This window comes from Berghia stephanieae, chromosome 13 (assembly GCF_034508935.2).
Source record: "Berghia stephanieae isolate SIO BIC M18660-M18661 chromosome 13, UCSD_Bste_1.3, whole genome shotgun sequence".
Lineage (NCBI taxonomy): Eukaryota > Metazoa > Mollusca > Gastropoda > Nudibranchia > Aeolidiidae > Berghia > Berghia stephanieae.
Window position 1 is genome coordinate 24,424,489 of NC_088372.1, and position 17,500 is coordinate 24,441,988.

General features: G+C 36.4%; 1 protein-coding gene across 4 annotated transcripts in view; it reads left to right on the forward strand.

Annotated features, from left to right (window-relative positions):
• Window positions 1–12,214, forward strand: part of LOC144959031 (arrestin domain-containing protein 3-like) — a 38,962-nt gene extending 26,748 nt beyond the window's left edge. For 2 of the 4 annotated variants that reach the window (XM_078891369.1, XM_078891368.1), the window contains one exon: window positions 2,461–3,187. In XM_078891369.1, the coding sequence (XP_078747495.1) occupies window positions 2,461–2,627 (167 nt within the window). In that variant the 3' untranslated portion in view covers window positions 2,628–3,187. Of the gene's footprint in view, window positions 1–2,460; window positions 3,188–10,469 lie in introns of those variants that run through there. The other 2 variants (XR_013642552.1, XR_013642551.1) reach the window with 2 other exon arrangements.
• The last annotated feature ends 5,286 nt before the right edge of the window (window positions 12,215–17,500 follow it).

The following is a 17,500-nucleotide window of genomic DNA, read 5'->3' on the forward strand; positions in this document are numbered from 1 at the left end:
AAGGTCTGTAGGTGCGTGCGACATCTTTTGAATGCCGCACTGAACAAATTAATGAATGTATGGATCAGGGAAGATAAGATTAAACAAACAACAAAATTGAAACTATCCAAATATTTTGTAAAACCAATCTTGCTGTACAACTCACATGGGCTCTTACCAAGTCAGAGGAAGAAAAGTTTGATGCATTCCACTGCAAACAATTGAAGTGAGTCCTCATCATGCGTTATTCAACAAAGATGTCAAACGAAACCCTTTACAAAACAGTGAAAAAACGAAACCCTTTACAAAACAGTGAAAGAAAGACCACTCTCATTGCATATTTTAGATCGAAGATGGCGTCTCTTTGGAAATATATTAAGAAGAAATCCAGAAATACCAGCAAACAAAGCTCTGAAAACATTTTTCAAGAAGTGTGTGCACTCTTTTAGAGGAAGACTCATAGCTACCCTACCTGTTCTTTAAATCTAAACCTCGGAACTATAGAACATCCAATGACCCTAAAAACATCTGAAGATCTACAAATACTTAAAACTTTAACCAGTGACAGACAATATCAGAAGGACCTGAAACACGACCTGGTGGAGGCAGCCTAGGCGTCCGGATCCTTCGATTGAGACGTGAAAGGCTCATAAGTCAAATCTAGTGCGCACAACATCAAAGACCAATCTTTATGCCCGAACAAATTTGATGAATAATCATTTGTGTAAATGTGAAATATAATTACCCTAAATTAAAAAAAAAAGATTTGCATGTTACTCGTATATCAATCCATAAAAAATAGTTTCGTACTTTTTAGATTTGTCAGTAAATTTGGCAAAAATTTAACATGAGATATACAGAACGATTTTAACCCCCAGGAGTATGGTATTATTATTGTTATTATTATTATTATTATTATTATTATTATTATTATTATTATTATTACTATTATTATTATTATTATTATTATTATTATTATTATTATTATTAGCGTGGTATGGTCTTTGCTTCGTACCCGAAAGGTACTGAGTTTGATTGCCCGCTGCGGCTCTGTGTGGCCTTGAGCAAGTCACCTCGCCCTAGCTCAATTTGCGGCGCTGCTCTGCGGCTGACACCTGGGTTATTCTAGTCTTCCCTTGGAATAGACCCTGGAGACAAATTTCCCCTATGGGATGAATAAGGAGAATTTTATTTTTTAAAAATTTATTATTGTTGTTATTGTTATTAATGTTTTTTTTGTTATTTTGTGGTGTAGAAGGGGTTTAACTAGATTTTCGAGTTTGTTTAATGACGTCAATTTTGAATGGAAAAAAAAAAAGCACAGAACAAGGAAAAGCCTGCAGTGTAAGAAAGGTCGTGGCATTTTGAGCCATTTTCTGATGGAACGATTTGTACAAAGTCATGAAGCTCGTATTTCATCGCTTTTGAAAAGTAGTTGGCTTTGTGATCAAGTGGTACAACACTCGCTTTTGGATCGGAAGGTCCTGGGTTCGAGCCTCCCTCGGCGCATAGTTGAGTCCTTGGAGAAGGTTCTTTACTCACATTTTCTCACCGTACTCGGGTGTAAAATGAGTACCTGGCCGTTAACAGCGTTGTCTCTGTCCCAAAAATTTGTAATATCACCTGACAGGCGTCGTGTCTTGTCCTACATGTTATGCGTTGCTGTTGGCCAGTGACCCCTTGTAAAGCGCTTTGAGCGTGTTTAGTGGATATTGCGCTATATAAAAGCTCAATTTTTTTTGGTTTTTATTTAGTCCTTCAGAGCCATGAGGTCCATGGAGCCGGAGTTTATCCGGTTTCTATAGAGTGAAACGGACAATAGCAATTGCTTGCTACCCTTTGGATAGGACACTAGTCTATCGAAAAAAATCTCGACTGCACCTGGGATCGATCTCGGTCCCTTTTGCGTGTGAAGTGAATGCTCTACAAACAGACTCCATCATCGGTTTTAGGTTGCTTGTAAAATTTATTGTGAGGTTTTAAATGTTTTCATAAAAATGAATTGATCATAGACGATAATTTATTCTGTGCTCGTTAGTTTGTATGACTGCGGCTATGTGGTCTTGTGGTATGACACTCGCTTTCGGATCGGAAGGTCCTGAGTTCGAGCCTTGCTCGGTGCATAGTTGAATCCTTGGAAAAGGCTCTTTACTCACAGTCTCTCATTGTACTCAGGTGTAATATGAGTACCTGTCCGTTGACAGCGTTGTCTCTGTCACAAAATAAAATTGTAATATCGCCTGCTGTGTCATGTTTCGTTCTACATGTTGCGTGTTGCTGTTGGTCAGGGACCCCTTGTAAAGCTCTTTGATCACATTTAGTGGATATTGCGCTATATAAAAGCTCAATTATTTTTTTTTTCCTCTTTTTTTTTTTTTTTGTGACTGAAGAGGAATAATATAAAGGAGGAAGAGGATGATGAGGATATTGAAGAGGAAGTGTAGTTTACACAATCAGAAATAGAATTTTGTTTCTCCCCAGCTCCACCAAGCTACAACGAATGCATTACCGGCCCTGTTAAAATTCGTGAAAAGGACGACAGTGTCAACCTCACAGGCAACCTGAAATTTGCCCCCGCGTACACGTATTACAACTGGGGCCACAATCCTGTCCCCTTGACGGGTGAGTCGGAGACAACAAAGAAGTAAACGTCACTTGACTGACGTCCAGGAAAAGATGAGTGGTGCTATCGTCAAGTCTCGTCTCCTTGTTTGGTCTTGTTCTGATCTTAGTGATCTTAGTGATTTATATACAAATGTTATATTTTATTATATTGTTGCAATTCATTGGGTAAGGACTGACTGACTTTGTGTTGGTTACCTGATATGTCAATTAAGTTGAAGACATTGGTCTCGCGGGTGGTTGGATGGGAGCATCACCCTTGAATCATATACCTATGATGTTCGCATGGGTGTACGATCCGATAGTGATGTCGTTTCTTCTTCTCTTTACTAGCCTATCCTGCTTCTTTGGTTTGTGATTGTATTTTTGACAGGGGATATTTTTTTCCTGTAAATCCTCTGCCTGTTTGTTCTTGGTTATTTATAATTTAGCTTATGATATCTTTAGGTTATGCTTTTGATTGACATTTGTACTATTTTTGTTAGATTGCTTGTTTTTTTGTTTCAGCGGTCTCTCATATATAACCTCAATTGTGTTGGAAGAGACCTAAAGCAACAAACAAACAAAAAAAAAAGACAATGGTCTAATGCAGTTTTATACATATATATATATATATATATATATATATATATATATATATATATATATATATATATATATATATATATATATATATATATAAAACAGTACATTAATTAAGTTATCGAGCACTCTAGTATCTACAAGTACCTACCAACACTCATAAATATATATATATATATATATATATGTGTATGTATGTATGTAACCCATCGTCTTCAAAACAGTATTATGTCCGGACGATTGGGACCAGGAAAAGTGAATTTAGAAATTAAATCATGATAAATACGAGCTTCCATTTATATTTTTATTTCCAATGCAGGAAATAGTTTTTATAATGGAGAGAAAGCAAATCTGAAATCTCATATTTCTGACTATAAATTCAATTCCCAGCATCCACTTCATCCCGCCGTAAACCTGCTCTCAGACAGAGGGTCATAACGCTGCTGCCTCAAGTAGCTCAGAACTGCCAACTGTTCTGATAAAATATGAGAAAAAACTCCAATACTTTGGACTGTTTTATGCATGGACACAATGAATGACCCTTGCAGGTCCCAAAATTATGCTCTTTTATTTTTTTGACTAGCAAATTAAAACAAGGAATAGAAACACGCTCTAAATTTAGAAAATATTAAATTAAGAAATTAAGAACCCAGTGTAAGATAAAGATCTGAACAAGTGTTTATGAAATGTTGCCAGACAAAGCAAGAAAGAAAAATACAAGAAAAAAAAAAACATCCAAAAAAATCAGTCGAGGTGGAATTGTTGTTTTTTTCTTGTATTTTTCTTTCTTGCTTTGTCTGTTCCTAAACAGTTGGTGATTTCTATATCTAAATTTAGATTATGTTGTATAATAAGATCCAACCATTCTACTGTTTAGGGTCGTGACGGTATTGTGCATGTGGGTGTTCTGATTTGGCCCTTTGAAAAGTTGGCAACTGTGTTAAATGTTAACCGACTGTAAACAATAGAATTTTAAAGTATGTTATATTATATAATATTATAAGCTAATTATTTTCAATATATTTCACTCATATATATCTTTAATGCTTTTATACAGTCTCGTCTCTCTCTCTCTCTCTCTCTCTCTCTCTCTCTCTCTCTCTCTCTCTCTCTCTCTCTCTCTCTCTCTCTCTCTCTCTCTCTCTATATATATATATATATATTTATTTATTATCATAGCTTTTTACAGTTTGCATATTTATATCTTTATTCATCGTATTAATAGAATTTATTTTATGAAGATCTTGAAGTTAACTCTACTCAAATAATTATTCCTTTTACCACAATTTTAGTGGTACTTTGATGCATATGACAAAATCATTTTATCACAAATTTCATCTTTAGTCCATATGAAAAATAGATTAAAAAGTGATGATAGCTCAGTGATTTGTTATGAAATATGATCATATCTATTGTTTTTTACTTTATAAGTTGGAAACAAATAAGATTATCCAACATAAGGTTTTCAATAACGTTACTTTACATTATTTTGAAACCAAAGTGAAATTTTATGGCTATGCAAATAAACAGTATTGACAATGCACAGGGTGGTTTAAATGAAATGGAAATGCTTCACAAGGGTACCGTCATGCTTGAATTTAAGTGTACACGATTGAGGTTTGTTTTTTTGTTTTAATGGTGACGTTTATTAATGATCTGTGTAGGTGCTGATATTTTCATGTTCCAAATTTTTACTAAATCGCCTTTTAAAACTTACATCACTAGGCAATATGTTACAATTTGACTTCCAACAAAGAATGGTAATTTTTAATGCAAATGAAATTCATTCTGTGATAGTAGCTGACAGTAAGCGTTCTACTTATTTTATATTTTATTCTGCTGTTTTTCTGATGAATATTTTATAAAGGGTATTCATGAAGTTTTTCCCTATGTCAATGATTTATTATTCTAAAAAACGTTATAGATATTTACATCTGGTCTTCACCATCTTCTAGTGAAGATTTCATACATTTATGCCTAAGGGTCATCACCAAATTTAGCAAAACGAACATGGACATAAAAAGCATGACTTTTTGTTTCCTTTTATTTCAGTATATATACTTATTATTTATTGTTGTAGTTTGTTTTAGAATATTGGTTCTTTTTACGCATGTTCGTCATAAGAAATAATCATAACGTATCTAACGTCCTTTCGCCAAGCAAATTAATGTGATAGTTGTACAGTATCACCATGTAATTCATTTTGTCATTTTGGACAACTTATTTTTCAGTGCCATAACTTATATAAACGCAGCTATGTGGTCTTGTGGTATGACACTCGCCTACAGATCGAAAAGCAATTGGAGTCCCCTTTTGAGCAGCTCATAGTTCAGTCCTTGAAAAAGGCTATATACTCACATCCTCTCACCGCACTTAGGTGTAAAATTAGCACCTAGCCGTTAACAGCTTTAGCTTTGTTACGACAAATTGTGAATAATAATTGTGATATCGCTTAACGAGTGTCATGTCTCATCCTACATGTTAAGCATTGCTGTTGGCTAGGGACTCCTTGTAAAGCGCTTTGAGCACATTTTGTGGATATTGCAGTATGTGAATGCACATGTTTTTGAAATTATATTTCTAATTCTTAAAAATATGTAAAAATGAAAAAAAGAAACTTTACAAACCAACAAATAGGTGCAACTGGAATTTCTGTAAATGTTGATAGCAAATTTTTACCATTTAAAATCAGAGATTGATTTAGAGTTGTTTTTACGATTTCTTTTTTTTTTATCCATTTTTCAATGATCACTGCCTAGCTACTTATTACTGGGTGGGTTTCCTTACCTACCATAGTGGGCAGGGAGGCACTTCCTGTGTCTTCTACCCCCTTTTATCTTCTTTCTAACATGCTTTCTGTCTTTGTCTTGGAATGAGATGTTATTATTTTTATTACACTATTTATAAAAGGGATAGGTTTGGTTTTTTTATCCTGCAAACCCGATCATTCAATTGTGCCATACTGGGTGGGGATCCTGACCTCCCATAGCGGGCAGGGAGGTACATACTGTCTTCTATCCCCTTATATCTGTTTTCCAACATGCTTTCTGTCTTTGTCTCGGAACGGAATGAGATTACTTGGTTTTGTCCTGGCCCTGGCCGGAATCCGAGCTGGGAGGGAAACTGTCAAATGAATAGTTATTGTTTTGGGAGATGATATTTTTTTCCTTGTAAATCATCTCTCTGTTATGTATTATTATTTTTATTTTGAATGTATAATGTAAGCATTTGAGTGAATTCCTCTTTGTTGGGTTTTGTGCTTGTGTCTGGATGAGACTTGTAGGTGATTTCAAACTAAGTTCATAGGTGGTATGCTCTTGGAATCGACATCTGATCCCTATGTGTTCTCAGTTCCCCTTTGTCTTACTTTTTCTTGGGTTCTTTAATTGTAATTCTATAACTTTTTCCTATCCCATTTTCTTCCTATTTACTGGCGCTGATATAACCTAAATGTGTTGCAAGCGCCATAAAACCCTTAAAAACATAAAAACAAAAACGTTTCTTATCCTGCAAACCTGATCATTCAATTGTGCCATAGCTGTTTTGAGCAGATAATGTAGGGAATGGAAACGCTGTTCCATATGGCCTGCTGGGGGGGGGGGGGGGGGGGAATAAATGATGCATTGTGGAACGCATTGAGCATGGATTCTTTATATATTATTTATTGTCTGTCATTGTACTGCAGCGTTCTTTATGTTTCATTATTTCCTACATAATTCATAATTTTATATTGTTACGAGAGACAGTTTTTGTTTTTTTCTGCAAGTCCAAACACTATTTTTTTTTAATGTGCCATAACGGATTAGATAAACATTATTTATTATGTTGTGCCATATATATGCTATACCATAACGGATCAGATAAACATTATTTATTATATTGTGCCATATATATGCTGTACGCAAAATTGCCTAGTACTACTAAAGAATTAGTAGAATTACGAATTTTTTGCTTTATCTATAGAATTGCATACGCACCTTTGACTCAATTAATCTTGTTGAAAAGGAAAGTTTAGTTCCTCAGAACCTGTATGGGGTGCCATAAATCTCACTGGTAACCCACCACGTGAAGAGGGTATTATGTCTAGTCCATTTAGGCATTCGAATTTGTATTTCTCCCATAGTGGGCAGGGAGGTACATACTGTCTTCTATCCCCTTATATCTGTTTTCCAACATGCTTTCTGTCTTTGTCTTGGAATGAGATTACTCGGTTTTGTCCTGGCCCTGGCCGGAGTCCTAGCTGGGAGGTAAACAGTCAAATGCATAGTTATTGTTTTGGGAGATGATATTTTTTTCCTTGTAAATCATCTCTCTGTTATGTATTATTATATTTGTTATTTTTAATGTATAGTGTAAGCATTTGAGTGTATTCCTCTTTGTTGGATCTTGTGCTTGTGTCCGGTTCAGACTTATAGGTGATCTCAAACTAAGTACATTGATGGTATGCTCTTGGAATCTACATCTGAGCCCTATTTGTTCCCAGTTCCTCTATGTCTTACTTTTTCTTGGGTGGTTTAATTGTAATTCTGGAACTTTATACTATCCCATTTTCTTCCTTTTTACTGGCGCTGATATAACCTAAATGCATTGCAAGCGCCGTAAATCCCTTAAAAACAAAACAAAAAAATTTTATGACAATCTCATTTTTATGACGTCAGCCTAGACAACCAAAGCCAGTGGTGTCCTTGGATGAACAGATGTTGCGTAAGGATTGGAAAAAAACATAGAAAATCAATGCATAACTCTCTCTCTCTCTCTCTCTCTCTCTCTCTCTCTCTCTCTCTCTCTCTCTCTCTCTCTCTCTCTCTCTCTCTCTCTCTCTCTCTCTCTCTCTCTCTCTCTCTGTGTAGGGATCCTGACCTCCCATAGCGGGCAGGGAGGTACATACTATGTCTTCTATCCCCCTCTGTCTGTTTTCCAACATGCTTTCTGTCTTTGTCTTGGAATGAGATTACTTGGTTTTGTCCTGGCCCCGGCCGGATACCTTGGCTAGGAGGGAAACAGTCAAATGTATAGTTAGTTTTGGAAGATGATATTTTTTTCCTTGTAAATCATCTCTCTGTTATGCACTCTATTATGTTTTATTTATGTATTATATATGCTTTGTAAACATTTTAGTGTATTCCTCTTAGTTGGGACCTGTGCTTGTGTCTGGATGAGACTTTTAGGTGATCTCAATTTAAGTACACTGATAGTGTGCTCTTGGAATCTACTCTGTTCTCTTTTGAACCAATTCCCCTTTGTCTGCCTTATTCTTGGGTGCTTTAATTGTAATTCTAGAACTTTTTACTATCCCATTTTTTCCCTTTTTACTGCCGCTGATATGACCTTAATGTGTTGCAAGCGCCGTAAAACCCTCAAAAACAAAAAAACAAACTCTCTCTCTCTCTCTCCAAAGCAATTGTTCAAATTATTTTTAATTTACTATTTTTCCTTTGATTAGATTTATCATCTCTTGATGAATATAGCAGTGTGATTAATATTGTGAGCCTTTTAAATTATTGTCTGGAAAGGACAATTAGATATTTGCAAAAGAATTATATTATATAATGTTACGTAACTATCATATTGTGTATGTCATTTTTGCATTTTGACTTGAATTTACCTGATGGACTGATACATTTTCCTCCTTTTTGACAAATTGCCAGTATCATAGCTGATATAGATAGTTCGAAGATGACGTTACTCAGGTCTTTGTTATTGTTTTACACTGAACTGTATTAACCCGACTATAAACGTTCATAGATACACACAGTTTTGTGTGTTGGTCCGTTATACTTCCGGATGGCAATGTTATGAGCTTCTTAGCCAAGCACATACTATCTATAGATATTTGTGTTTATTTCTAATGTTTGGCACCATGTGAATCCAGGCATCCTACTGGTTGTGGTGCTTGATGACAGTTTGTATTTACAATTAATTGTTTTTGTTGCTATGGCTGAGAAAGATTGTCAGCATTAATTTTAAAGTGATCACGAGAGCTGGTTTGTGGTGTGAAGAAAGCAGTGATGTGTTATATTTTGTATATATATGTATATATATATATATATATATATATATATATATATATATATATATATATATATATATATATATATATATATATATATATATATAAACATTTCAAGTATAATCAGTATTGTTTAACTTCTACAGTACTGTTTCATGTCACATGTCACAAGGCTCCTTTTATCAAAAAGTTGAGCACTATTATCTCATGGTTTTTGCTTTTATGATTGATATATATATATATATATATATATATATATATATATATATATATATATATATATATATATATATATATATATATATATAGTCCACTCCGGATAATCGCAACTTTCGATTAATCGCAACATTTCCCAAGAAACGGAATTAATTCTATATAAAAGTCACTGGTTAATTGCAACAAACTTCGGTTAATCGCAATAAATTTTCTCAAAAAGTGGTAAATTCAAGAAATCAATCTAATAAAATATGATTAAATTTCATCATTGAAGAAATCATGATAAGTTGAAAAATGGAGAGTGACCGGGATTTAATGCTACAGTAATGTGTCACAACTTTATTAGAGCAAAAGAGGGCGGGACTTTGCAGTTTGGGTTTGTTATTTCATCTGTGGCCATGAAATAGGAGGCGAGGGTGCTGGTTATACTCTTAAAACAGGTAGACAATGCCATTTTTAAAGAGCGACTGACTGGGTGGGGATCCTGACCTCCCATAGTTGGCAGGGAGGTACTTGCTGTGTCTTCTATCCCCATGTACCTGTTTTTTAATTGCTTTCTGTCTTTGTCTTGGAATGAGATTACTTGATTTTGTCCTGACTCTGGCCGGCACCCTGGCTGAGAGGGAAACAGTCAAGTGTATAGTTTTGGGAGATGATATTTTTTCCCTTGTAAATCATCTCTCTGTTTTGCACTGTATTATGTTTTGTTTACATATTATATAGGATTTATAAACATTTGAGTGTATTCCTCTTAGTGGGGGCCTGTACTTGTGTCTGGATGAGACTTTTAGATGATCTCAAACTAAGTACTTTGATAGTTTGCTCTTGGAATCTACATCTGTTCCCTGTTTGAACCAATTCCCCTTTGTCTTACCTTTTCTTGGGTGCTTTAATTGTAATTCTGGAACTTTTTACTATCCCTTTTCTTCCTTTTTACTGGCGCTGATATGACCTTAATGTGTTGCAAGCGCCGTAAGCCCTTTTTTCGCGGGTGGTTGGATGGGAGCATCACCCTTGAATCATATACCTATGATGTTCGCATGGGTGTACGATCCGATAGTGATGTCGTTTCTTCTTCTCTTTACTAGCCCTTCCTGCTTCTCTGGTTTGTGATTGTATTTTTGACAGGGGATATTTTTTTTCTGTAAATCTTCTGCCTGTTTGTTCTTGGTTATTTATAATTTAGCTTATGATATCTTTAGGTTATGATTTTGATTTACATTTGTACTATTTTTGTTAGATTGCTTGTTTTTTTGTTTCAGCGGTCTCTCATATAACCTCAATTGTGTTGGAAGAGACCTAAAGCAACAAAAAAAAAAAAAAAAAAAAAAAAAAAAAAAAAAAAAAAACCCTTTTAAAAACAAAAAACAAAACAAAAAGAGCGACTGAGAGCGATATCCTTTGTTTTGAGATTGACAACTGTGCATTGTGACCAACGAGTTTGGTGAGAGCTTATTGTCTCTCAACACGGCTTATCTCTTTGACTCTTACACATGCTGAGAACAAAAGAGTGAAAGTGAATCCAATCTGAATAAGACGTCGACTTGCATCAAAGCTGCTTTTGCTCGACAAAATCCCAACAGGCGGCCATAGGGTTTTTAATTCAATCATATAGCTCAGTCTGTGGCGGACGAAGACTAAGACCAATTTTACAATGGTTTACAAATGCATAGTTATTGTTTTGGGAGATGATATTTTTTTCCTTGTAAATCATCTCTCTGTGATGTATTATTATATTTGTTATTTTGAATTTATAATGTAAGCATTTGAGTGTATTCCTCTTTGTTGGATTTTGTGCTTGTGTCCGGATTAGACTTATAGGTTGTCTCAAACTAAGTACTTTGATAGTGTGCTCTTGGAATCTACATCTGATCCCTATTTGTTCCCAGTTCCCCTATGTCTTACTTTTTCTTGGGTGCTTTATTTGTAATTCTAGAACTTTTTACTATCCCGTTTTTTTCCTTTTTACTGGCGCTGATATAACTTAAATGTGTTGCAAGCGCCGTAAAGCCCTTAAAAACAAACAAACAATTTCTGAGAGCTTTTCTCCAAGGGGCTGGCACAGAAATTTCTTCCAGCTCCATGCAAGTCTGTTTGTTATTGTTACCTTTAGGCACATCCATGGTTTTATGGCATGCAGTTCGTCCAAGTGAAGTTATATATTTATAAATTGTTACCCTGTATTCACTTTTTTAATCTGCACCACATTTAATTCAGTTTATAATTATAATAATTTATTATTATTTTTGTTTGTTTGTTTACGTGTCAACTGCCGTCCTCTTGAAAACTGGATGGGATTCCTGGCCTCCCATAGCGGGCAGGGAGGCACTTGCTGCGACTTCTATCTCCTTATATATGTCTTACTTTCTCTTGGGTGCTTTAATTGCAATTCTAGAACTTTTTCCTTTGCCATTTTCTTCATTTTTACAGTCGCTGATATAATAATGTGTTGCAAGCGCCGGAAAACCCTTTGGAAAAAACCCCAAAGTTTTTAAAAATTTGGCCAGAGAACTCGTCCTTTAATTATCAATCGATTAAAATGACCCACGTCTTGGCAAAAACTCTTAAACCTGGGACTTTAAGGAAGACTTCTCGAAGTCCCAGGTTTGATAGTTTTTTTTCTCCAAGATGAGGGTCATTTAAATCAATCAATATTTATTTAAAGGATGATTTTTTCTTGCCAAATTTTTAAATGCATGTTTTTCCAGAGTCCGGCAGTTGACTGGTAAAAATTGAAATAATTTCACTGACAATTTATTAATATTTTATATCCCGTAATAAAATCGTTATGGTTAACTATTGGAATTGGAATGTTCTGTAATTATTATATTTGTTTTATTATTATTGATTATTTAAGAAAAAAAAAATTCTGGCTGGGGTTCCTGACTCCCCACTGGGTGGGGTTCCTACTTCCCATAGTGGGCAGGGAGGTACTTACTGTGTCTTCTATCCCCTCTTATCTGTTTTCAAATAGCCTTCTGTCTTTGTCTTGGAGTGAGATTGCTTGGTTTTGTCCTGACCTTGGTCGGAGTCCTTGGCTGAGAGGGAAACAGTCGAATGTATAGTTATTGCCTTGGGAGGTGATATTTTTTTCCTTGTAAATCATCTCCCTGTTATGTACTGTATTATGTTTTATTTACATGTAATATTTGATTTGTTAACATTTGAGTGTATTCCTCTTAGTGGGGATCTGTGCTTGGTCTGGATGAGACTTTTTGGTGATCTCAAACTAAGTAATTTGATGGTGTGCTCTTGGAATCTACATCTGTTTCCTATTTGAACCAATTCCCCTTTGTCTTACCTTTTCTTGGGTGCTTAAAATGAATTCTATAACTTTTTACTATCCCATTTCTTCCTTTTTACTGGCGCTGATATGACCTTAATATGTTGCAAGCGCCGTAAAACCCTCAAAAACAAAAACAAAAACTGACCCCCCACTGGCTGGGGTCCCTGACCTCCCATAGTGGGCATGAGGTCATGCTGGGTCTTCTATCACATTACTGTAGAACGATCTTAAGTCTCAATGGGAAATTAGCTCAAGGCGACTATGAGTTGTTATTTTTCAAACCTGTTGCTATGCTATCTTGTGATGACAACGCCTCTCAGTCGTCCTAAGAATAGTACTCACCAGGGATATATAAACCCATGTCAGGCCGCAAATCGTCACATGAGGACGAGAGACGCATGCGCACAACCAACATGACGTTCTCTCTCTAATAACTTTTCCGCCGGTGACGTCACAGTGGGTGACTTCCAATCAAGGGGACGCTACTCTTCCGCTAATCTCATTCCCTATTGTCTTTACGTGTTGCTGAATAGGTACGTTTTGATTGTCAAAACCTTTTCATTTTATTTTTGACATTTTCTCATTTTTAAACAAAGCTATAATTTAATTAAATCAGCAGGCATGCCTACCGTTCGGGATTTCCGGATTTGTCCCAGAAATTTGAAAAAAAAAAAAATAATGGCTGTCCCGGGAAATACGGAAGTTTACTTTTTGTTCCGGAAATGATAAAATCGACCAGTATATCTGGGTGGGGTTCCTGACCTCCCATAGCGGACAGGGAGATACATACTGTGTCTTCTATCCCCTTATATCTGTTATCCAACATGCTTTCTGTCTTTGTCTCGGAATGAGATTACTTGGTTTTGTCCTGGCACTGGCCGGAATCCTAGCTGGGAGGGAAACAGTCAAATGCATAGTTATTGTTTTGGGAGATGATATTTTTTTCCTTGTAAATCATCTCTCTGTTATGTATTATGTTTGTTATTTTTAATGTATAATGTAAGCATTTGAGTGTACTCCTCTTTGTTGGATTTTGTGCTTGTGTCCGGATGAGACTTATAGGTGATCTCAAACTAAGTACATTGATGGTTTGCTCTTGGAATCTGCATCTGATCCCTATTTGTTCCCAGTTCCCCTTTGTCTTCCTTTCTCTTGGGTGCTTTAATTGTAATTCTAGAACTTTTAACTATCCCATTTTCTTCCTTTTTACTGGCGCTGAATAACCTAAATGTGTTGCAAGCGCCGTAAAACCCTTAAAAACAAACAAAACAAAACACCACAGCACGATCTCCACCACCAAAACTACCACATCATCATCATCATCATCTCTACCACCACCACAACAGCAACAACCACCACCAAATCATCATCTCTACCACCACTACTACAACAACCACCACCGCATCATCATCTCTACCACCACAACTACAGCCACCACCATCACATCACCTCTACCACTACTACAACAACAGCCACCACCACTACCATTACTACAACAACCACCACCACATCATCATCCCTACCACCACTACTACAACAACTACCGCCACATCATCATCTCTACCACCACTACTACAACAACCACCACCTCATCATCATCTCTACCACCACTACTACAACAACCACCACCACATCATCATCTCTACCATCAAAACTACAACCTCCTCCATCACCACCACTACAAAAACAACCACCACTTCATCATCATCCCTACTCAACTACAACAACCACCACCTCATCATCATCTCTACCACCACTACTACAACAATTACCAACACATCATCGGAGGGATTCTAGGTATTCACTTTACATACACACACAAACACTTGAATTATATGTTGCGCAATATCTACTAAACGCGCTCAAAGCGCTTTACAAGAGGTCCCTGACCAACAGCAACACATAACACGTAGAACGGAATCTGACGCTGTGAACGGTCAGGTACTCATTTTACACATAAGTACGGTGAGAGAAATTGACTAAAGAGCCTTTTTCCAAGAACTCAACTATGCGCCGAGCAAGGCTGTAACCCAAGACCTTTCGATCCGAAAGCGAGTGTCATACCACTTGACCACATAGCCGTCTTTATCCCGTTTTATTGTTGAATCGAAACATAAAATTATGTCATAAATGAATTGCACCAGAAACCATTAATTTTAAAATGAGGAGATGGAAAAAGGGGGGGGGGGTGCGCACACACATACACGCAGAGAGAGAGAGAGAGAGAGAGAGAGAGGGAGGGAGAGAGAGAGAGGGAGGGAGAGAGAGAGAGGGAGAGGGGGGGGGGGGTAGAAGGGTGCTCGTGTAGTCAAATAATATTTATTGTTACGTCCTCTCTCATTCACGATTACACACCTGTATTGATGATCAGGCGTGTTATTATTTAACTTAGATCTATGTTTATCTAATCAAGTTTGTTTTTAAAAATCGATCCTACAATGGAGACATATGGCAAACAAATGGACGGGTGTTTTATTATCTACTCATCCAGTTGTTGCTGCGTTGTAGATCTTTCTCGAACGTTTTACAGCATTGTTGTCATTCTTCCTTCCCTGACGGTTTCGGGTTCAGCGCCCTGCAGCGCGGTATGGCCTAAAGTTTTGTTTTTTGTTTTTAAGGGTTTTACGGGGCGTGCAACGCATTTAGGTCATATCAGCGCCAGTAAAAGGGGAGTGTGTATATGGGATAGTAAAACGTTATAGAATTACAATTAAAGCACCCAAGGAAAGGTAAGACAAAGGCAGGGATGCCACTTTTCCGGTTTTAGCCGGAAATCCGGTTTTTTTACCACCAGTCGGTTTTAATCCGGAACCTCCGGTTTTTGTCCGTCGTCACTATTCAAAAAAAGAATAATTTTTTTTTAAAGAAGAAGAAAAAAATCGCGGTAGTTTATCTCCGCCCATCCCCATCACTGAATTTGCCGTGTCAAACATTTCCCTCAAAACCACAAAATCACCATTATGTCTTATGTCATATTTGACACCTGTGCAATAGTCTCGTGAAATTTAGTGACTGTCTCGTTTTTATGACGTCGGGCCAGACTGAATGGCACCAGATGTCACAATTGACACAGACGACCAGTGGTGTTCCTTGATTAGCTAGTAGTTGATGGTTTGGTTGAAGGGGAAGGGGAGGGACAAATCTCTCTCTCTCTCTCTCTCTCTGTCTCTCTCTCTCTCTCTCTCTCTCTCTCTCTCTCTCTCTCTCTCTCTCTCTATTCCTCTTTCCCCTTGCCTTTCTTTCCATTTCTCTTTTCTTCTTTTTTTTTTTTTTTTTTTTTGATAAAGAATTCCTAAGAAGATCAATTCATAAATTATTCTCTCTTTCGCAACCATCCATTAAATCATCTGGTCATACAGAGATAATACATTAGCCTAGAATAAAGCAATGGTGGTTGGCTTAGTTTATTCTTCTGTCTTTTTACCTTTTGACTATGGCTTTTGTGAGATTCCTGGGTTGTATTTATAAGCTGAATAACCACTAGGTTTCGGTAAAAAATAAAAGATATTGTAGCCTGCTTTATAAAGTAAAAATCAAAACAAAACTACACTTTCTGGCCTTTTATTTGAATAACATTGTAGGCCTTTAACATGTGGAAAGGACAATTCATTAAATGTTTACAAAAGTAAATTTATGTTTAATGATAAGAATGGATTTATACTAGTAATAGTAATATATTACATAATACCAATATAAAACTATGTTCCTGTTATTTTTACACTTTGCTTGCGTTTGACCGATAGACGGAGACATTTTCCTCCTTTTTGACAAATTGCTATTATTATCACTGAATGAAAAACACTCACCAAAACCACTACATCATCTCTACCACCACTACTATTACAACCACCACCACATCATCATCCCTACCAACACAACTACTGCAAATAACACCACATCATCCCTACCACCAGAACTACTACAACTACCACCACATCATCATTCCTACCACAACTATTACAACCACTACCACATAATTATCTCTAAAAGACCACCACTACTACAACCACCACCATATCATCATCCCTACCACCACTACTACTACAACCACCATCACATCATCATCTCTAAGACCACTACTACTACTACTACTACTACTACTACTACTACTACTACTACTACTACAATCACCACCACATCATCATCCCTACCACCACTACCACATCATCCCTACCACCACCACTACTACTACAACTACCACTACATCATCATTCCTACCACAGCTACTACAACCACCACCACATCATCATCCCTACTACAACCACCAAATGTAATTACACTTTCAACTTTTGAAATTCTCCAAGTCGTGTCAGGAATTGCTGCGAGACAAATTTTGGATCGCATCTCAGTGAATTTGAGTGAAGTTCAAATTTATAGGTTATGGTTGCATGGGTGGGTCATGATCTTCACAATGAAAAATTTTCTCCTTTTATGTGACCAGTCATTCTCACCCCTGATAGCTATATAATTTGTCTGTATTTTGTTTTCAGCACCTTATTTTATCAATTTGAAAACTGTTAACTCTCCTTTCTTTTGTGTGTTATTTGCTCTCAATTGCAATAATAAGTACTGAAACAATATTCCAAATTTGATATTTTTCAAATCCCTACAAAGCCCTTGACGTTGATTTGTATCTCGTCCGCGCAAGATTTCAGGCTTTTTTTAATTTACCTGGTGGCATCCCTGCAAAGGGGAATTGGTGTAGATTCCAAGAGCATACCATCAATGTACTTAGTTTGAGATCGCCTAAAAGTCTCATCTAGACACGAGAACAGGTCCCTGTCACTGATTTTATGACATTAAAA